The 20,996-nt window shown below is 47.8% G+C and overlaps 4 protein-coding genes across 8 annotated transcripts; 1 reads left to right on the top strand and 3 right to left on the bottom strand.

Moving 5' to 3' along the window:
- Positions 1-3,013: 3,013 nt before the first annotated feature.
- LOC120668774 (pre-mRNA-splicing factor syf2-like) lies at positions 3,014-5,675 on the bottom strand. The gene is made up of 5 exons (XM_039948571.1): positions 5,279-5,675; positions 4,975-5,147; positions 4,633-4,873; positions 3,630-3,766; positions 3,014-3,520 (listed from the first exon to the last, which is right to left on the bottom strand). Exons 1-5 carry the CDS (start codon positions 5,535-5,537, stop codon positions 3,293-3,295), a joined length of 1,038 nt encoding a protein of 345 aa, XP_039804505.1. The 5' UTR covers positions 5,538-5,675; the 3' UTR covers positions 3,014-3,292.
- Positions 5,676-6,669: 994 nt separating this feature from the next.
- LOC120668773 (translation initiation factor IF-2-like) lies at positions 6,670-10,884 on the bottom strand. 2 transcript variants are annotated; one of them, XM_039948569.1, is made up of 6 exons: positions 9,684-10,884; positions 9,377-9,565; positions 9,090-9,242; positions 8,648-8,785; positions 8,388-8,530; positions 6,670-6,961 (listed from the first exon to the last, which is right to left on the bottom strand). In XM_039948569.1, exons 1-5 carry the CDS (start codon positions 10,387-10,389, stop codon positions 8,397-8,399), a joined length of 1,320 nt encoding a protein of 439 aa, XP_039804503.1. In that variant the 5' UTR covers positions 10,390-10,884; the 3' UTR covers positions 6,670-6,961; positions 8,388-8,396. The 2 variants fall into 2 exon arrangements, with proteins under 2 accessions (XP_039804503.1, XP_039804504.1); XM_039948570.1 differs by having other exon boundaries at positions 8,388-8,518; positions 9,684-10,873.
- A 2,799-nt stretch (positions 10,885-13,683) lies between these two features.
- Positions 13,684-14,932, top strand: LOC120668772 (CREB-regulated transcription coactivator 1-like). The gene has a single exon (XM_039948567.1). It carries the CDS (start codon positions 13,791-13,793, stop codon positions 14,688-14,690), a length of 900 nt encoding a protein of 299 aa, XP_039804501.1. The 5' UTR covers positions 13,684-13,790; the 3' UTR covers positions 14,691-14,932.
- A 296-nt stretch (positions 14,933-15,228) lies between these two features.
- Positions 15,229-19,746, bottom strand: LOC120668771 (pentatricopeptide repeat-containing protein CRP1, chloroplastic-like). Of its 4 annotated transcripts, none has more exons than XR_005672558.1 (6): positions 18,541-19,746; positions 16,886-17,038; positions 16,694-16,765; positions 16,348-16,450; positions 16,156-16,261; positions 15,229-15,847 (listed from the first exon to the last, which is right to left on the bottom strand). XR_005672558.1 is itself a non-coding variant. In XM_039948566.1 (5 exons), exons 1-5 carry the CDS (start codon positions 19,678-19,680, stop codon positions 16,251-16,253), a joined length of 1,479 nt encoding a protein of 492 aa, XP_039804500.1. In that variant the 5' UTR covers positions 19,681-19,746; the 3' UTR covers positions 15,229-16,250. The 4 variants fall into 4 exon arrangements, 1 of the variants encoding a protein (XP_039804500.1); XR_005672557.1 differs by having other exon boundaries at positions 15,229-15,793; XR_005672559.1 differs by having other exon boundaries at positions 15,229-15,718.
- Positions 19,747-20,996: the final 1,250 nt, after the last annotated feature.

Here is a 20,996-nt window from a genome sequence, read left to right as displayed (position 1 = left end):
TAGCGTGGGAAAAACAAACAAGGCAAGATGCATTTTGCCGCCTTGCGGTGACGCCTCCGTGGATACGTTGGTTTTGTAATCTTGTGCGTTTGTTTCGAACCCTAGTTAATGCCATTCATTCGAGTGTCGATTTAGTTATGATCCTTTCTAGGGTTTCGTTGTGTTAGGGCGTTTAGTAGTATGTTATTGGCGTTGGGTTTATTGTTCTGGAATCAGGGTACTTGGGTTGCTGATGAGCTGATTTCCTTGATTGGAATTTGTCTGGTTTGTCTGTTGGAACAAGTTAGGCATCTTCATATGGCAATTTTAGAAATCTTGTGGATTCAAATCCTCCTGGCTGTTGTAATTCTGACCATCACTTTGGATGACTGCAGTATGCATGTTAAAAATTACTGAGGATGTTATCTTATCCAGTGGCGAATCTAGAATTTGGATTTAGGGGGGGCTCATCTTCCTTTTCTTCTTCTTGCTTCCCTTTCTTTTTTCTTCTTCTTCTTCCTCATTTTTCTCTTCCTCCTTTTAATTCATAGTTGAAAATTGTAGGGGGTGCTTGGGGGGGGGGGGGGTCCATGTGTTGTAGGGGGGTTGGAGCACCCCCTGGCTCCGCCGCTGATCTTATCTGTCTGAGCGACAACCTCTTTTCTATAGGTTTATAATTATACTTGTATACATGATTTTTTTTATAGTAATGATTGATGAGTAGATCATGCCACCTCTAGTGCATATGTAAGTTTAATGGTCGTCTCACGTGGTGGCTGGGCTACGTTGAGAACACATCTCCTTCAAGTCATGTTTATCCCATTTTGAGGTGGTGGTATAGTGTATTCTCTAATATTTTGGGTCTTGTGTCATTATGGTAGATTTCTTTGAATAATATATGAAGAATTGAGCTGTAATGAAAAGGCAATGTATTCTAGGTGCTTTAGTTAGACTTTTCTGCTTGTCAGAACATTCTGGTGGAGCTTTTCTTTTCCCATACTGACATTCTGGTGTTCGATCTATAGAGGCAATAATTAATGTACAATCCATCAATGGTAGCAATTCTACTTGCTTGGACTGTTAGTGTTCGATCTATAGAGGCAATAATTAATGTACAATGCATCAATGGTAGCAATTCTACTTGCTTGGACTGTTGTAGTGAGCAAGCATCATTTATGTATCTTATAGCAATACTACTCTTGTTAGTGATACATTTTTTTCCTATTTACTTCTTTTACAGTGACTCTTCAACATGAAGGGACAAAATGACCATGTTTGTTTCTCTGCTATACATATCTTAGATTTTCCATCTTTGTTTTGTCCCTGTTGTTATGATTAAAGCAGTAGCATGTTTAGCAGTTAAGCGTAGTTGAGATGAACGTGTGGTGATAGGTTTTAGTCAGACAAGGAAGGGTTAGTTTCAAGAGAGCTAGGCTTGGACTTTTAGAAAGGAGGCAATAAAGATTAAAGAGATACTTAAAGGATTGGAACATACTGAAAGAATACAACAGTTTGTATGTTAGAAAGTACACATAACGATATGCTTGTCTTTCTGAGTGACAACCTCTAGTGCTTACATGGTTTTAGAGGTTGTCACGTGGGTTACTGGGCTACCTTGAGAACAAACCATTTCGAGGTGGTGGCAATAAAGAGATACTTAAAGGATTAAAACACACTAAAAGAATTATCTGCATGAAATCCAGACATCCACGTGCATGTACCTTATTGATCACCTTTTAATACTTTACAAATTTTACTACTAATGACTTCCTTAATTTTGCTATCATTTTTTTGGCTCAGTTTTATATCTAATTGTCTAGCCCACCCCCAACTTGTTTGTGGCTTAAAGGTTTTGCTGCTACTGCTATTTGTGGCTTTATTTCATTGAAACTAGAGTTTTAGTCAACAGCTGATCTTTTTTTAAGCCTCTGCCCAAGCAGGGGCGGGCCCAGGATTTGGAATGTTGGTATTCAAAACTTCAAGTAGTGCAAAAAAAAATTTAACAGCCCGACATACATATTAGTAGTGCATAATTAAGTACCGACCACACAAATTATTCATAATTTCAATCATGTGCTCTACTGCTCACCTTGGTTGATTGATTCACACTTGGCTTGCCTCGGTCGACTGGCGTGCGCCTGTGCGCGGTGGCGTCGTGGCGGACCGCGGACCGGCTGCCCCCCAGGCCTGATTGCCCCCTGCCCCTGGGCCCTCGGCCACTGCCTGACATGTGAATCAGTACTCGGTATCTTAAGGTAGTTTGATTTGTTGTTTACCATCCATGACATGTCAGGCTTTAAATTCGAGGTGTGCCTGACATGTAATGATGGCCAATGTTGTCTTAGGGACACCAGCAAGGGTATCTGAGGATTATCCTATGGTTGCCATCTTATCAGCAATTTCCATGAACTTCTGTAGAAACCAGAGAATCTCCTAGCAACTCACTGTTAGAACTTGGGCACCATGAGCAAGTCAAAATGCATCATGAAGAGCATCATAAACAGAGACTCTAAACCAAGTCATTTGAAGTGTTGAACATACCAAAAAAATCAGAAGTAACAGATCATAAGGCATTTCAATTTGTCCCGTTCCACAGCCATTGGAATCAGAAAATGGAGCGTATGTACCTAGTTAATTATTACTTGTTTATCAAGTGTTATTAGAAAGAAGCATTCCAGGTCTGTAATCTCCTAGTCAATTGTGGCAAGAAGAGATTAGATCAGAAGTACCAATTCAAGTGACTGTGCCAACAAATTCAAGCTACCATTTGCCAGGAGTCAGACCACCACACACACACCCCACCTAAATTGACCTACCACGTAAGTGAGGGTCAAACAGGATATCACCATCAATGTGCTCATGGACAAGAAAAAAAATTAAAACATCAGCCAATAGAATAAGGCTGCAGTACCACGTGTCATCTCCGGCGCTAGCATACAGCTGCTGATCCGGGTGCTTTTGGGTCATGAATTCATAATAATCTGTCATTGTTCAGACCATTTGTACCACAACATAGAATCAAGTAAAGCAACAATTTCTTTCAGTAATGGAGGACATGCCTAGGCCCAGCATTTATAACCATAAAAGGAACCATCACTATTACTCATTCAGCTCGCAGAACACACAACTGTTTGTACATGGCATCAGCCTCGCGGCATTACAACCCAGTTCGGGTATCTCACAATTCCAAGTGAAATTGTCGCCCACAAGTTACAAGTAGAGAAAGTAACCACGCCAAAGAAAACAACAGGTCCACTCGCTGCTAGTCGAGTGGTTAGCTCCAATGCCAGAAGGTAATGCTGTGCAAGGTTTATTAGTCAGGTAAGGCAGTCCCTCTTTCCAAGTTGTTCTTGATCTCAAGCGTGTACTTGCCAAAGGCCCGCTCGATCTTCTTGTTGAAGTGCTCATTCCGGTCGTTGATCGAGTCAATGTCCTTGTCTTCATTGAACTTGCGCCTCCTGCTGAAGGATTTCCGCTTCTCTTCACGCTCCTTGAGCTCCTTGACCATTTTGTTGATATTTTCTTCTGGGACATTTGACACCTGAGCAAGGCAAAACACCAATGGATTTAAAGAGTGATTTAATTTCCACATGGACCTTAAACAAGACTATGAAGTATTTGTTGATGTGATATGACAGTACTGACAGTACCTTCCCATACTGGAGACTAGAGGCATCACGGTAGAATTCAGGATCAGCTTCCTTCGCTTTATTGTACGCATCCATATCAACCTCTATGTTCTTGGTCCTCTTTTTGTATGCATCATACAAGGTCTTCTGATTGAAAACTGTAAGCATAAGCACATCTCTCAGATGCAGGTAAACGATTCGAATAGAGAAAGGCACATTATGAGTTCTCAGATTTACAATATACTGCGCATAAGATTGAACACTGTTGATGGTACAAAAAAACAAAGAAGGCACTCAGATGGCAATAGAATATTACTTATATGTAGCAAGTAAATGGCTTGGATAGAATATTAGTTATATGTATCAAGTAAATGGTTACAGCAGAACCATACAAGGAAAATGATAGCAGGCATTTGCTAATCCTATATATTTCCCCTTATGTTGCCAACAAACTTAGCTTATTTTTCTGGTTCAATGGGCATATCCAGGATGAACCAAGCTTAGTGGACTTTGCCTTGTGATTATAAGTAAAATTATGTTCCACACAATTTAAATTCTATCCAATCAAACAGTGAAAGAAATATCATTGACATAAATCATCCAAAGGTTAATGCCTAATCAGCCGAGCACATTCAAGCTAGATCCTAATGTGAAAAAACAGCAAACCACCAGACATTAAACAACACATAGAAGAGTGGTTGTGCAAAAAACAAACAGTCGTGTTTCATCAATTATTTGCACGTCATTGCAATAACAGTACCAGCTTTATGCATTCTTCTGATGTTCCACTGGAATAATCCTTTTTTGCTATGAATCACCAGAGATTAAACAACACACATGAGATGATAAGAGTGACTGTACAATAACCAAACAGCAGTGTATTATCAGTTTTTGGCTTTTTGCACGTCAGTGCAATACCAGTGAACCAGTCTATGCATTCTTCTGATATTTCACTGTAAGATTTTTTTTTTCTTTATGCATCAAACCACTATGAATGCAATAAAGAGTGAAAAGATGAGCTCACCATCCCACCCATAAGGTGCAGGTTCCTTCTCCCATTTCTTGTACTTCGCTTCTGCTGTCTCCTGTGTATCAAGCATGTAAGCCTTTGACATATCAAGGCCATTTGAGTCAAGCAACTTTCCAATCTTCTTCTTTCTGTCCTCTAGCCACTTCTGCTTAGAAACACCTCGACTCTCACCACGAGGCTCCATCCTCTTCTTCTCAGCAACCATCGCCTGCTGGTTCGCTTTCCTTGCTTCATTCTGAAGTTAATTAAACATCAAGGGAATGAGTGAAGATACTCAGCAGGACAATAATACGGTACACTAGGTAATGAACTGGCCGGAATCACCGATTACAATACCATTTTAAGACGCAGCTGAAACAGCTTCTTCTGCTTTTCTGTCATCTCGGGGTAACCATCGTCGGCACCAGCGTCCTCCTGCTTCTCACCTTCATTATCATCAGGTTGCTGCTCTGCGGCATCAGACGTGCCAGCACCAGCGGCAGGCTGTTCTTGCTCTCCACGCTCCAACCCTAACAATATGACAATCCAGAAATTACAAACCATAAGCAACCAACAACTTTATGACCACGCAAATTGACCACCAACTAAATTTACCAAAAAAAAATCGACATTACGAACGGAAAGGGATGGGTCGCAGCACCTGATTTGGCGTCGGCGATGCGCTTGAAGCAGTACTCGGAGCACTCGTGGTACGGGTTGGAGGCGTTGATGCAGTCCGGGTGGACGGCGCGCTGCTCGGGCGGGCGCGAGTCGGGCAGCTCGTCGTCGAGGCGCTGCCTGGCCTCGGCGATCTTGCGGAGGCAGTAGTCGGAGCACTCGTGGTACGGGTTGGACGAGTTGATGCACTCCGGCTGCGACTTCCCGTCCGCCGCCGGCCCCGCCACGGCGCCCTCCCCCATCGGCGAGCGGGATCGGGGGATCGACGGAGCCCTAGGTTAGGGTCGGGACGGTTCGATTCCGTCGGAGACCTGGCTGCTCGCTCGGGTGGGGATTGGGTTGTGAGGGAGACGGGAAGAAACGCGGCGGCGGCGGCGGCGAGGCCGTGTTGGGCTGGGCTTTGTCGCTCGATTTGTTTGGGTTTTCGAGCTTGGACTCGGAATGCTTGGGCCTTCCTCATGCGGATTCCTTCGTGTGGCCCAAAAGGCACGTAAACTGTCTAGCCCACTTGGACCTTTCCTCCAAAAAAGCCCAGTTGTCCCTTTTTAATAAAAAATTAGAATGCCTTGAAAAAAATAAAAAAAAATGGCAGCAGCTTTTCTTTTGAAACAATAAATGGCAGCAGCTTCGCCAGCGACCCCCCAGAATAGTAGAAGGAAAAGGAAAGGAGCATACGGCTCGCTGCAGTTGCACGACCACCAACCCGAGATGTGCTGTCCGGAGCCGAGCTGAATGGGCGCGCCCGCACGGCGCGACTCGTCTTCCGCCCCGTCCTGACGCCTGCGGACCGCATGTTCGGCACCGGCGTCATCCAGCTCGTCACCCGGACGGCGAGGCATCCGCATCTGGCCTCGATAGTCAAAAACGAGAATGGTAGCCTGAAATCGACGGCTTCAGCGCAACCAACCAACTAACCAGAGTCCTCGTCTGAATTCCAGGGTCCAGCAATTCCCCACCTCTAGCGGTCAAAAATAGACCCGGGGCCTCCTGAATTCGACGGCTCAAGCAACCCTTTCAGAATTCAGACATACAGGCCTATCTGTCCTGTACCAGCAACAAAGGACTTGTAGTTCTCTGATGCTGACACGCAACTGCACGGCCGCCACAGATTCTGGAAGGATCCTCCTTATCGCCCAAGAAGAAAGCTTCATCTTCCAACCAGAAAGAGCAGCACATACTCCTGTTAGAGGAGGTGACCTCTGACCGCATTAAGAGCCGTCCCTTTGTTCATCGATGACGAAATGAAAAGTGGTAATTAAATGGCCACAAATATTGGTTTACAAACACGACTTGCTAACAAACACAGCTCCGCCGGCGATTAATGCACCTCCTTCCTTTTCCTCGAATAATAAACATGAGGAAAGACACTGATGATGGGATGGAAAACCTGCTTGCTTTATAGTGCAAAAAAAAGGGGAACAAATAGGATGCTTCTATTTGTACAACCTTCAGGAAATACATTACATGGGGGTCCTATATATGCGTGCGAGGGTGTAAATGGCACAATGAAAAAATATATATGGAAGCACACTGCGAAGATTGAAACAGCTGCAGCCACTCTACAAAATGGAGCCGTGAGAAACACAGCCTCTACTCAAAGTCTATTGTAAATGGGATTAACTTATTTTTCACCATCATCAATTATCCGAAGCCTTGTCTCGACAGCCTATACAGCACAAAGAAGATATTGTCAATGTCATCTCCCCAACAAAGAAGGAAGCCTCACTGGTCTAACCGAAACACATGAGCAAAGGAAGAAGGCCATGTGATAATTATGTTCAGTATCTTTTTTTTCATATCTTTGTATATGCAAATCCAACTACCGAGATGGCTAGGTTTTCCATTTTACATTAAAGAAAAAATCGGCAATCTGCAGCAAGGACGATTGACATACCAAATTTTCAAAGATTGACCAGGGGGAAATAATTTAAGAGGGTAAAAGGCTAAGTTTTGTAACAAGTCATATTCAACATAGAGCCATTATGTCACTATTAAAAATCCAAAAAAAAGGGGAAGGTTCAACCGAAATTGAAAGAAACTACCAAAGGAACAAATAACCAGAGCAGAAAGTCGACCAATAAAAAGCTAAAGAGATGGTACAGCAAACAAAAATGGCAGCTAGCATAAAGTTTTATTGCATAGCAAGAAGTTTTTGTCAAATAAATCAAATCTACCAAGTGACCCTTTGTATGACACAGCTGTGCAGACAAGTCCAAATTGTGATATTCGATCAAAGGCAGCGCAATAACACAATATCAAAGATCAAAGTATTTGAGAAAGAAATATAGACAAGCTATAAAAAAAGAACGTTTATGTTTCAATAATGAAGAGGACAATATCTTTTAGTACTCCATTTGTCAACGTGATGAGCTAATCGTTAACCAGCTCTAGAGTGGCGTGCATAAGGAAAAGATAGAACATAAGCGTGCATTACATATTTGGGGCCCGTTTGGCACGGCTCTTGGGAGGGCTTCACGAGCGGCTTCACGTGAAGCCCTCCCAAACGTTTGTTTCAGGACCGGCTTCACACGTGAAGCCGGTTCTGAAGCCGTCGGCGGCTTACACAGGCAAGGTGAAGCCATGAAATCGTGGCTTCACGCGGCTTACACATCAATCTAACAAGTGAAGCTGTTTTGCCAAACATTTTCTAAAACGGCTCCAACTCCACCAGAGAAGCCGCTCCATCTGAGGAGCCAGAGCCGGAGCTGTTTTTGGAAGAGCCGAAGCCCTGCCAAACGGGGCCTTGATTCTCTACAATAAAAACATGGAGAGTATTGAACAATAGAAGCCTGAGAGTTCTTCAGGGACAGCCTTACAGAGGTTCTCCGCTTTCTGTGTGATCAACATTAATTTGGCAATTGACCGAAAGATAATTAGCTATCCTTAAATAAGTCATGGACTCAGTCAAGAGGAAGTTTGCTAAGCATATTACAATACCAAATTTTTAACTTGGTCGAAAAGGGCCTAGCAAGTTGAAATTTAAAACCTCCTAACTTTGGCTTGATGCTCATCAAAATTGAAGAATGCTTTCTTAAGTTATCATCAATTGACCAATTATTCTTAAAATATAGTGAACTAGTGAGCGTAGTTACCTTCCCCATCTACCTATCACCCTTTCTCGTACAGTGTTCACCACACTCGTGGTAGGGGTTGGATGCGTTGGTACAACCTGGATTGATTTCTCTTTTCACTTCTTTAGAAACAGCCTTGCCTTTTTTCTTATCTGAAAAATAAACAGATAAATTGCAAAGTATAAATATATCAGCCAGAGAGAGTTCACTGACCCTTACGGCAATGCTGTGAATCCCATGTGTACAATGCGTGAAGTTTCAGGGAGACCAGAACAACACACCTGACTTGGTTGCACTTGTCTGCGCTGTTTCATTCAAATGATCAAAGCAATATTGGGCACACATATGGAATGGATTAGACGCGTGAGGGCACCTCGGATCAACCTTCCAATTCTGAACCAACGCAACATTCTTTCCACCTGCAATGACAACCAATATGGTTACGGCAATGCAAATTCAAAATAACAGAAGGAAACCCTCAGGTAACATCTTTACATATAACAGAAGCAAATACAGGCACAATTTCCCTCTACAATTTAATGAAACATAAAATAGTTGATGAATTTATTGGATGACAACCAACATAATTGGCAAACAGTTGGCAGGAGGACCAATATAACAATTCAACCACACCATTGCAATGCAATGAACTAATTAGTGCATGGGTTCCATAGCACCAGAGACACGGAGTATGCCTATGCCCATCAGTATGCAATGCTCTACCTTTCTTTCGTGGGGACTGCATTTTGGTCCCCTTGTGCTGCTCCACTTGCTGCATCTTGGCGGCACAATGCTCACCACATTCATGGAACGGATTGCCGGCGTTGGGACACTTTGAATCCACCTTCCTACTTCCAGCTGACTTCGCACTACCCTCTGATGCAACCAACAAGCAGACACGGAAATTTATTAGTGCAATTGCCAATAAGCTGCTCATCTCCTCGAGCTGCCTAAGACGTCAACTCGTAGGAGACCAGCTAACATTGGCAAGCAGGTGATGAAGCAACAACCTTCGGAGGAGGACGAGGAACGGCGTGAGTGGCGAGAAAAGATGGATAAGGGCGACTTGCCACCCTCCGACGAGCGTCCGGCCTCAGCCATCTTGGCAAGGCAATGGTCGGTGCAGACGTGGAATGGGTTGGCCGCGTTGGGGCAGCGAGGATCCACCTTCTTGCCGTCTGCATCGGAACCTTCGCGCACTGCGATGACTCGCACAAATATGGAACTCTCTTAAGGGAGCGCGTGAAGATGGTAATATGCTTGCGGAGCTTCCGCGACGGACGCCGTCGTTGCAGACAGAAAGAAAGAGGAGCTTACGAAAGACGTAGAAGGGGAGGCCCCCGGAGCCACCGCCCTTGTCGCGGCGGCGCGGCCTGGGGTGCACGTCGCCAGGGTCACTGCGCGTGCTCCCCTCGTCTCCCCGTGGCGGCGGTGGATGCATGGCCGCGGCTCTGGGTGCCGGGACGGGGCAGTACTGGGCGCAACGGTGGAAAGGGTTGGCGGCGTTGGGGCAGTCCGGGTTGACCGCCTGCCGCTGCCCATCTCGTGCAGCCTCCTCGTCCTTCGCCGGCGGCCGCGGGCTCCTCCTCGGCCCGCCAACATGCGGAGACTCTTCGATGCGCTCGCCTTCCTCCTCCGAATCGTCGGCGGCCGTAATCTCACATTCCTCCTCGTCGCGGTGCGCGGTCCCGTTCTGCGCCGCGTGGCCCGGCCCCGGCGGAGGCGGAGGCGGCGGCGGGGGCGACTTGGCCGCCGCTCGTGGGGCCGGGACGGGGAAGACCGGGTTCACCGCCCGCTCCGCTCCGGCCTCCGAGTCGTCGGCGGCAGCGGGAACCACCCGCCTCGCGCCGTCCCCATGCCCGGTCCCGTTCTGCGCCGGGCGGGGACGAGGCGGGGACGGCTTGGGCGCGGCGGCTCTGGGGGCCGGGACGGGGCAGTACTCGGCGCAGCGGTGGAAGGGGTTGGCGGCGTTGGGGCAGTCCGGGTTGACCCCCTGCGCCCGCACCCCTCCTCCGGCGTCCATCGCCGGCTGCCGCGCGCTCTTCCCTCCTCCTCCTCCTCCTCCTCCTGGGTCAGCGGCAGGCAGAGCCAGCAATCCTGACCGGAGGGGAGTCCAGGTTGACTCGCAAGCACGCGAGAATCCGCAGAGACTCGAGCACCCGACGGGTTGATGCCGCGCGACACACGGGAGGAGGAGACGAAGGATCGGATCGCGGGGGCACCGGATGCTCTGCAGTACTCAAATCGGAACAGTAAAATGAGTCTTGTGCTACAGTGTTCCGGAATCCGATCGCGGGGGCGGGGAGGTGGGGCGAGGGATCTGAACGGGAGATTCGCGGCGCTTGCTGGCCGGGGGGGATGGAAGGGACGGGAGGGTCCAAGTTCCAAGCCGTAGACTAGCCGGCCGGGGAGGATGGCGAGCGGGTCGGTCCAATCTGATGGACGCCAAGCTCCGCGTGCGTCCACCTCCAAATTCCAACCCCCCCTCTGCTTTTCGACCTCTTGCCGTGGCCTCTTGCGCATGCTCCGCCAATGTACACGAGCCTCTTGCGCTTGACTAACGCGAGCCATACAAAAATGATTTCCCGGCTCTTGATCCAGAAATTCGGGCTTGAGAAATCAGAAACAGGGTTCGGGAAACCTCTTCTGATGGAGTTTCAACCAGAAGCTCCCAAAGTCCCCAGGGAAAGGTTAAAATCCTACCACTGAGATTACTATGGCTTTCACCGTCCTCTAGAATCGGGGACTGCTGCTGCCTTTCGTTTTCTCCGACATCATGGAAGTGTGGACACTCCCAGTCACGTGGCAACGTGAGCTTGGACACGAATGTTAACTGGCAGCACATGTGCTGTGCTTGCTGGCAAAACAAATACTGCGACGTGGACATGTCCGCAAGCCTCTCTGTGGTTAGTGAAAGCTTTTTCAGGGGGAATCTCTGTTTGGTCGAGGTAACAATTGCCATTTGGGCTACCAGCTACCAATTGCCATTTGGGCTATCAGCGTTCGCGTCTGCATTCCGCGGCGCTGGAGAGACCGGTAACCCTGTTGCCATTTGTGTGCTGTCGTCCTGCTGGTTACGACGGCTGGCTGGCTGGTTCTCCTGCAGCTGGCTACATGGCTGTGGCTCGTTCGGCTGGACCTGGGCAGCCGTTTCGCTGGGCTGAGCAGCCCAGCCACTCTAGCCCATCCGAACGGGCTGCCTGTTGCCATTTGTGTGTTGTCGTCCTGCTGCTACAGAGCTGAGCCGTCATTAGCAATAAAACGTTTTGCACGGGTTTGTATGTCTTTTTCTAAAAGAAATTCAAAATGCAATTGATTATTACTACGTAAATCACGAGTTCGTTGTGCTTGGGCTGCTATAAGGATTTGGGCCGCTACCTCCTCTTTTTTAGAAGGGTTTGGGCTGCTACTGCTGCTACACGACGAGCCCTAAATTGACCATTTCTGCTACCAGAGAGAGAGAGCTCAAAACGAATGAAAGAAATACCTCTCAGCACACAAGGCCCATTATTAATCTTTTCTCTCTCACTAAAGCCTACGTACTTAGAAGCATTATGGGCCAGTTTTGGGTCCAGCCCTCGTACCGGATCTTCGACGGCCCAGAAGACGATAAAATGTCGTACCCAATACCGGATGCAATTATGCAAACATGCACCGCCCCCCGTGAAGTACCACGTACCAGGGAGTTGTTTGGTCGTACAAGTCCCTCTCCCTATCTATCTTGTTTCGTCCTCTCTGCTTCCTCGCCTCTTCTGCCACTACAGCTCCGACCTTCTTGCCTCCGCTGCCGAACATCGTCCATCAGAGATCCAGTTCCACTAGATCAACACGGCCGAGCATTCTCTCCTTAACCACCGATCGAGCCGCCACCACCGCCCCCGATCTTCCCGCTACAGCCGCCGGTCATGGAAGCCGCCTCCAACTCCTCCAACTCCGGCAACTCAGAACCCTAAAGCCGCCGCTGCAATCGCCACCCCGCGGGGCGAGTGGCGGCGGCGGCAGTGAGCGTTGTTGGACCCTATGTGACCGGTCGACTACCACCCACTTGTGTAACCTAACATTTGCAGCCTACCGTACCATTCTTGGTGGTTGCGACTTTGATGGCCGGATCAATCGAAGAGCCATCCGGCACGCCACGCTTTCTCCATCAAGAAGCTATCATCAAAACGTCACACAAGGCATTTCAAAAAAAAGAAGTCGCACAAGGACAGGACGCCAATCACACTAGACACTACTACTGCCATGCTCAAATGCCCAGCCCCACTGGCTGGAGTGGAATGGATCCAGTGCTCTCCTGTCGTCACCATTCATGGTGAAATGAAAACCGAATCGGTGTGTGATCTCGAATCACAGGGACTAAAGTTTAAATTTAGAAATATTAAATAAAATCTAATTATAATTTTTTTTTCATAGATGGGTGCTAATTCGCGAGACGAATCTAATGAAAGTAATTAATCCATGATTTACTACAGTGATGCTACCGTAACCATTTGCTAATTATAAATTAATTACCCTCATTAGATTCAGCTTGCAGTTTAGTTTCGGAGTTTTACAATTAGTTTTGTATTTAAAATTTATTTAATATTTTTATCTATTAAGATTCTCTTTAGTGTGATAGGCTTGTGTTCGCTTAGCTTGTCAGTCAACCAGCCAGCAGTACTGTTCTCATATTAAATCAACACCAGCCATCAGCTACTAGTCAGTCAACAATATTGTTCTCTCATACAAAATCAGTATCAGCCATCAGCCACGACCAAATGAACACAGCATCACCGATCTCGAATCCTTGTCGACGTCGTCGATCGTGCCTACGCTCACGGCGCACCTCAGACAAGGGTCCACGGTCAGCCGCCACGCCGCCGGAGAAGCCGCGAGGCGCCCCGGGCCTGCCCGACCCGGCACCGTTCAGCTTTTCATGCGCGTCCAGGCCGCCGCCCGCAACGGTCAAAAGCGCCGCGCAGCGGCGCAGGCATCCGACGCTGGCCCACGCGGACCCACCTGACCAGGCTTCACCACCACGGGCCGGACGTGACAAGGGCTTTGTCCACTTCGAAAATTTCTATCTCCAAAATTTACTATTCACCTATCGCATCAAATTTTTTATCTCATACATAGAGCATTAAATATAAATAAATAAAAAAACTAATTGTATAATTTTAATGTACATGACGAAACGAATCTTTTGAGCCTAATTAAGTCATAGTAGGATAACAATTACTACAAATAAAAAAATACTATAACGTGCCGCAGTACCCGATGTGATTTTTTTAACACTATTTTAGTGATCTAAACAGCCAACAAGAGAAACGGCAGCCCGCTCCCATCGCTCTCCCAGCTCCCAGTCACAGGTCACACTAGCTCACTCTCTTTCCCCCTCCCCCCTCTCATCCCGGTCCCCGGCGCCTCCACGCAACCGGCGCCGCTATGGCGTACTCGGGCGCCGGCGGCAAGATGTCGGCCGTGGACGCCATCCTCGCCGAGGCGGCCGACCTGATCGCGCTCGAGCAGATCGCCAAGCTCAACGCCGCCCACCTCGCCGACGACTCCGCCCTCCCGTCCAGCCTCGAGTCCCGATTCCGTAAGCTCAAGTCCCTCCCCGCCGCCCCGGCCGCGCCCGTCAAGACCCTTAGCCGCAGCGCCACCGCGCCGCACCCCACCCTGCCTGACCCGCCGCGGCTGAGCGCTGCGCCTGAACAGCCGCCCGCACCGACCCCGGCGGTCCAAGAAGAGCATCCACCGACCCCGGCGGTCCAAGAAGAGCATCCACCGAGCCCGGCGGTCCAGGGCGAGCGGCCACAGGGAGGCGTGGCGGAGGCGGACGAGAAGAAGGGCGACTCCTCGCCGCCGCCGCAGCTGCGCCCTCCAGCCACCGTCCCGGCGGTTCACGACGACGAGGACCTGGAGAAGCTGTTCGGATCAGGTGGGCGGGGCCGGCCGACGCTGCGGGAGCGGAACAGGGGCCGGGACGACGACGGCTCTCCCTCGCCGCCGCCGCCGCGCCAGGCGTGCTGCTTCGGCTTCTCCCCCAGCCCCAGGAAGCCCCTGCAGAGGACGCCGACCAAGGGCAAGAAGGTCCATGGGTCAGGGGACGGCGACGTTCTCGGCATCGACTCCGGCGAGTGGGGCGACGAGAACAGGAGGATGGTCACCGAGCTCAAGGAGCAGCAGCGCAATCTCAAGAAGGCGCTCGAGGAGCAGGTGAAGGTCAGCAGGGAGACCGCCAAGATGGCGAGCTGGGTCAAGCAGGCGTCCGCGCGCATGATTCATACGGCGGCCATTGACGACTTGCTCAGTGACTGCGAAGACGACGAGGAGCTCAAGTGACCGAAAGCCATCGCCTTTCGCCCTTGCCTGTCATCTTTATTAGTAGTTCCACTGCCTTGATCACAAATCTATCAAATGCTTATGGTACTACTATAGAGCAGAGCTAGCATAAGAGTTCGAGGTTTCAGGGGAAATGAAAATATGCTGTTTTTCTGTGTGATAAAAGATGTGAGAACGAAATCAGTATGTAAGGAGGGCATGAGTAATACAAGAAAGATGAAAAAACTACTATTGTTAATGTCTGCTCATATGTTCTTCCTTTTTTTTTTTAATTCTGTGTACATGTATAAACCATTGCCCATGCACCATGAAGCCTATAAATAAATTCAATAATGACAACACACTATTGGGTGCAAAAGTTAATTCAGGAACCAAAATAGCATCAACTGTTAGCAATTCTAATATTAATTGTGCATCAAGTGTTTAGACAAATAAATTCTTAAATAGTGATGCCTGAATCTTAATTGATTGATCCTGCTTTTAATTTACAGTCCATTACCATAAAGCAGAATTTAAGCAGCCTTATCACAGAGAAAAGAGAGAAATGAAAAGTAGGTATTGTAATTAGTGAAAAATATAGTTGGCTGGAAGCCACATGATGGCTGATTACATAAGCTGACCCTGTAGTTAGCTGAATCTAGTCACAAAGTCAATAATCAGTACACCTAATATTTTTCTACATTTATTTGTCGTACTAAGTTCCTAAGATATGACTCAGAATGACAGCAACATAAGGAATTTCCACAATATTGATGCACTTCATCCCCATACTTATCAATATCCTTCTCATTATTCATGACTCTTTCGCTTTCTGTTTACTCTATCTTTATGCCTGATAGGGTTACTTTGAGTCTTTGACCATAAACCCTGATTGACATTTGCACTCAAGTTTAAAGCATACCAGTAAAAATCCTGATTGGCCACCGAAGTGCAAACCAGCATCAGTAAACCCCAGACCTTGTTCACCTCTCTGTGCAACATAAACTTTTCGAAGTTTTGGACACGAAGAGTATCCTGTGATCGTCCCACTTTTTGCAGGCACATTATTTCCCAGCATAGGAGAACAATACCAGTGAGCTATCATCTTGATGAAAGGGAACTTTCTATCAAGTGTGATCAAAGGATTAGCTGATATGTTGGAAGTAAATCAAGTAGGCCTTCAAAGTTGAAATGGAGAGGTCATGGACATGTTCATATGGTAAGGCAACATTTACATATACATAGTGACACCATAGAAGGTGATGGACATCAAACTTCCATAGTCTAATCAAATGTTTTTTTCCCAGATATTCTTTTCATCAAATCAGCAGTAGATAAAACTGATAACACAAAATTAAATGTCTACTTGGTGGATTAGTTACTTGGAACAACTTATGCAAATTGATAATCCATCTTATAGTGTCATCCGAATAGGAGAACTAGAGAAACGATAGCATATAAATTAAGGTGTAAAACTAATACCCACCTTCTGTTTCCTTTCAGATGATTTCTTCACCATGCATTTGCAAGACACTAGGAACATTGACACCTGGGCCATTTAGAATAGCAAGTGTTCCAATTTCAATAGATACCTGTCAAAGCATTTTGCATACATCGTCACTCAACCACTGCATTCATTCTTCAAGTCCAACATGTCAGCTGCAAATGAAATACTCACATCCTCTTTGTTCCAATATAACAGAGGCATCATGCAACATTTCTCGAGTTTTCCTGTCCGGAGTGCATCCAGCACGTTCCATTTCCTTGTAAACTTCAGATACCTATTCCAGCCAGGATCAGAATAATTTCAATCTTCTTAGATTAATCAAGTACATGGAATCTTGTGAGTTGTGATGCTCCACAAGTTCAATAGCATCAGATAATTTATACTCTACATCCCAATCAAGAAAACTGAAAGTTTTGAAGGCCACGACCCTAAAGCAATACATTTCAAATCGAGGTTGTGTGCAGGTTACCACGCATGGCTATTTTATGTTAACAAAAACCGAGATAAAGTGGCAGACCTTTTCAAATTTCTTTGCTCTCATGAATGTTTTCATAAGTGTAGTGTATGTCACAACATCTGGGCTCATACCCTAAGAAAAAAAAGAACAAGTAATCAGGAGTGCGAAGAAATCAATATGGCATAGTAATGGAAACAATACTCAACAAAAAAAAATCCCCATTTTCATCTTATTTCAGGATAAGGTACATACACTATCCTTGATATGCTGGAATACAGCCAGTGCCTCTAAATGCCTTCCAGCAGTGCCAAAAGCGTTGATTAACAAATTCAGCATAACAAGATTTGGCTCAAATCCTTCTTCCTCCATTAACTGAAGTACATTTACACTTTGTTCACACAACCCCTGAAAGAGATAGAAACACCTTGAGTAAGCAGCCAACATGATCCACACAGGCTGAAACATGTGCACAGGCCCTGTTCGGCTAGGCGCTAGGCGGAATCTAGGCGGTGACCCACAGCCTAGAGTCTAGTCGGGAGTAAGCGGAGCCTAGGCGCTCCTAGGCGCTTCCCTAGGCGTTTTAAATCCATTCATATTTTACAGTAAAAGTGTATAAGAAAAAGAAAAACAGGACACATGTAGGCCAATAGTTGTATAGAAAGGCCCATAAACAGCCCAAACCCATATCCTAACCTCATCCCTCTCCTCATCCCCTGCTCACGCACTCCAGCCGCCCGCCTCTCCTCCGCCCGCTGCTCCCGCGCCGCCCGCCTCAACTCGCCCCCTGCTTCCGCGCCGCCCGACGCCCGCCACTCCTCGCCCCTGCTCCCGTGTCGCCCGCCGCCCGCCTCTCCTCGCCCCCTGCTCGCGCGCCGTCCGCCACCCGCCGCCATCTCTTTCTCTAGCCAGCCTGCTGCCGCCTGCTCCTCCCTCGCCGGTGACCCAGCCCGCCTAGGGTTCCGCCTACCCCCATAGGCGAGGCGGGGACCCTCCGCCTCGCGCTTAAGCGCGCCTAGGCGCCGCCTGGGCGCCGCCTAGAGGAACAGGGTGCACAGGGACACACAGATATCAATGTTCTACGGGTGAATTAACCTGTTTTCCCTAAGGAAAAGGCACATGCAGAGAATAGCTGATTATTACAGCAGTGAGCCAAGCTGTGATTACTTACCCTTATCAAAAACCCAAAAGGAGCAAATCTCATTATCTCAAATGTACTTACATTTAAAATCCTGGTTCAGCTCGAGTGCTAAATCAGATGGGGGAAGATAGTCATACCATTTCTGCCTATATCAACACAGTACTGTTTGCCATGGTACTACTATTTTATTTCGCAGTGCAATGGCTACCAACTACATTAAGATTTAGTAACATCAGGTATTGTACTGAACAGATAAACAAAAATGTCAGTGATCCAGTGATATTATTTAATGAAGATCGGTCTAGCTTATTCTAAAAATAACAAAACTGTAAGCCTACATCAGGTATTGCATTGAACAGGTAGATGTCGGAGATCCAGTGCAGTGATAATATTTACAGAATATCATATTTCCAAACCCAAAGATGGTCCATCTCATACTCTAATAAAGACAAAATTGTGAATCTATGTTAGGTATTGCACCAAACAGGTAAACAAAGATGTTGGGGAGGTCATCAAATCAAATTATCTAGCAATTTTATTCAAAAAAAAAATCTAGCAATAGAAAATCATGGTTCCCAACCCAGAAATGGTCCATCTTGTTCTCACAAAGAACAAAGTGTGAGTAAGTTTACAGCATTACTGTAACACACTTACATGTTCACAGGCAGTATTAAGATGCAAGAAAAGACATTTGCAACTATATTCAATTCAAAATAGCGAAAAAATGAGATAAAAGTTTATTCCATACATGTTCACTAGTTTGACTGACCTGTTGAGCATAAGCATTGGCAAGGACACAAAAGACGCGAGGCGAAAGCTGCGTATTTTCAGCTTTGAGAGCAGCTATACACTCATGTGCATCACGGAAATGGCCATATTGCCCGTAAATGTCAACCAATACAGCATACACTACGCCACTCTCCTTGAAACCTCGATTCTTCATGCCATCAAACAGCCTTTTTATGTCATCCCACTTCCCCTGCTCCCCCAACCGGCTGATGATCATAACAAATATCTTTGGGTCCGGGTACATCCCTTCCTCCTGCATTGAGGTGAAGAATCGCAGAGCACGCTTCATGTTCCCAACTCGACAATGCCATAGAATCAGAGCATTCCAAGTCAAAATGTCCGGTTTGATCCCTTCTGCGCGCATTTTGTCGAACATCCTGCGTGCGTCCGCCAACTGGCCATACTTGCCGAAAGTATCGATCAATCCGTTGTAAATCTTAACATCGAGCTCAACCCCGAGCTCCTGCATCTCCATAACGAGGTCGGTGGCCTTCTTCCACATGCCATTGTCCCGGTAAAGGCGCACCAGCATGCTGTACCCGGCGGTGTCGAGCCGGATGCCCCGGCGCCTCATCTCTCCCAGGACCCACCACGAGTCCTCGAGCCGGCCCGCGCGCGCGTACGCGTCCAGCAGGAGCATGTAGGTGCGCCGGTTCCGCGCGACGCCGTCGTCGGCCATCTGGAGGAGGAGGCGGTCGGCGAGGCTGAGGTGCGCCCTGGCGAGCAGCCCCTCGAGGAGCGCGTTGTAGTGCGCGGCGTCCGGGCGCGGGCCGAGGCGGCGCATCTCGAGCAGGAGCGCCTCGGCCTCGAGCGTGCGCCCCGCGCGGCCCAGCGCGCGGATAAGGCGCGCGTACGCCGCGGCACTGGGGCGTGCCCCGGCCGCCTGCATGTCGGCGAGGAGGCCGAGGGAGCGGGACAGGTCGGAGCCGGCGTGGGACTGGATGTCGCGGTCGTAGGACTCCCACGGCCGCTCCTGGTGCTGGTCTCCAAGCGCCGCGGAGAAGCAGCATGCCACGGCGCTGGCGACGCGGCGCCGGTACCCGAGAATCGGAGACGAGAAGGGCGGGAGCTGGAGCGGCGGTGGCAGATGGCGGCGGACTGGGCAGTGGGGGGCATCCATGGAGCGGAGCGCGCGCGCGCGCTGTGGTGGGAATTTGCCGGAGGAAAATGGCTGGGCCGCGGTGGGGAGTGGGCGGCCGACTGGGCAACGAGAGCTGCAAACCAACTCTGTAGACGTATTTTCAAAGTACGCTATAGCTGGGTAGGCGTCTCCTTCACAATTGAAGCCTGCTTTTGGTGGAAATTCTGAAGCAAGTGTTTTGATACTCAGCTGGGCTGTCTGAATTTCTGTAGATTGATAATATCTGAATAAAGTCTCTTATGAGATAATGATTTTGATTGCAGTTTTATGCACATCTATCCGGTCACCACAGAAACACTCTGAATTCGATGTGTTCAGTTTGAGAACCAAACTTTTCATTATGTTAGCATCAAACTGAACACCTGCCAAATTGAAACAGGAAAAGGAGTGTCAATTCGAGCCTTTCTACAGTCGGATTCCCACATCGGAAGGCTATATTAGCTCTGATTTAAAAATGTAAATAAACACACTTAACACACAGCCCCGGTGCTTTAGCACAATAATTGCAGGATTCAGATCATATTTTGAACCATAGAATTGCGCAATACACCACGAGCGATGCGGGACAAAAATCGTGACCAAAGGATCGGACCCACGTTAGCTGATTTTTTTCCCCCGCAGTCGTGTCTGAGCATATTTTGCAATAAGATGGGGAAGCAGTAAGGGCCTGTCACAGAAGCCGTAAGCTTTGTTCTTTGGGATTGGCCTCGCTGCAAAGAACGCTAGTTCGACAGCGTTCCAGGATCACATTCCTTGCTGAAGGGGATGCTAATTCAAGGTTTTTCCATCTACAAGCCTGTCACAGAAGCCGTAAGGGCCATATCTCAAAACTGAGAACGGAAGAAACTGTCCTCTTTAGGGAGGACGAGATGGCGGATGCGGTTTTTCAGCATTTTGAGAACATGCTTGGCACAAGGGGAATACAGAACAACTACATTAATTTTGAGGAACTTGGTTTGCCTTCTGTTGGTGACACTATGCTCGACCATTGTTTTAGTGAGGAGGAAATTTGGCAGGCAATTGGAGAAATGCCAAACGACAAGGCGCCAGGGCCCGATGGATTTACAGGTCTTTTCTTCAAAATAGCGTGGCCGATAATTAAACACGACATCATGCGTGCTTTCCAGGCCATTTGGGTGCTTGACGGCCGAAGCTTCTACTTGGTGAATCAGGCATACATGGTATTGCTTCGCAAGAAAAATGATGCATCCTCCATCGGTGACTATAGGCCGATTAGCCTAATACATAGCTTCGCCAAGCTTCTGACTAAGGTACTTGCACGTCGTCTTGCCCCG

The sequence above is a fragment of the Panicum virgatum genome, chromosome 4N (assembly GCF_016808335.1).
Source record: "Panicum virgatum strain AP13 chromosome 4N, P.virgatum_v5, whole genome shotgun sequence".
NCBI lineage: Eukaryota > Viridiplantae > Streptophyta > Magnoliopsida > Poales > Poaceae > Panicum > Panicum virgatum.
Note: the sequence above shows the minus strand (reverse complement) of the source record. Positions and strands in the feature narration are given on the sequence as shown.

Excerpts from the sequence above, each read along its gene's own strand:
- LOC120668774 (XM_039948571.1), bottom strand. The coding sequence starts at position 5,537 with ATGGGGGAGGGCGCCGTGGCGGGGCCGGCGGCGGACGGGAAGTCGCAG. Across the intron at positions 5,148-5,278 it reads CATCGCCGACGCCAAATCAG|GGTTGGAGCGTGGAGAGCAA; the intron begins GTGCTGCGACCC and ends TCATATTGTTAG. Across the intron at positions 4,874-4,974 it reads TTCAGCTGCGTCTTAAAATG|AATGAAGCAAGGAAAGCGAA; the intron begins GTATTGTAATCG and ends AATTAACTTCAG.
- LOC120668773 (XM_039948569.1), bottom strand. The coding sequence starts at position 10,389 with ATGGACGCCGGAGGAGGGGTGCGGGCGCAGGGGGTCAACCCGGACTGC. Across the intron at positions 9,566-9,683 it reads CCTCCCCTTCTACGTCTTTC|TGCGCGAAGGTTCCGATGCA; the intron begins GTAAGCTCCTCT and ends GAGTCATCGCAG. Across the intron at positions 8,786-9,089 it reads GCAGTCCCCACGAAAGAAAG|GTGGAAAGAATGTTGCGTTG; the intron begins GTAGAGCATTGC and ends TTGTCATTGCAG.
- LOC120668772 (XM_039948567.1), top strand. The coding sequence starts at position 13,791 with ATGGCGTACTCGGGCGCCGGCGGCAAGATGTCGGCCGTGGACGCCATC.
- LOC120668771 (XM_039948566.1), bottom strand. The coding sequence starts at position 19,680 with ATGGATGCCCCCCACTGCCCAGTCCGCCGCCATCTGCCACCGCCGCTC. Across the intron at positions 17,039-18,540 it reads CCAATGCTTATGCTCAACAG|GGGTTGTGTGAACAAAGTGT; the intron begins GTCAGTCAAACT and ends TATCTCTTTCAG. Across the intron at positions 16,451-16,693 it reads GAGCAAAGAAATTTGAAAAG|GTATCTGAAGTTTACAAGGA; the intron begins GTCTGCCACTTT and ends TGGCTGGAATAG.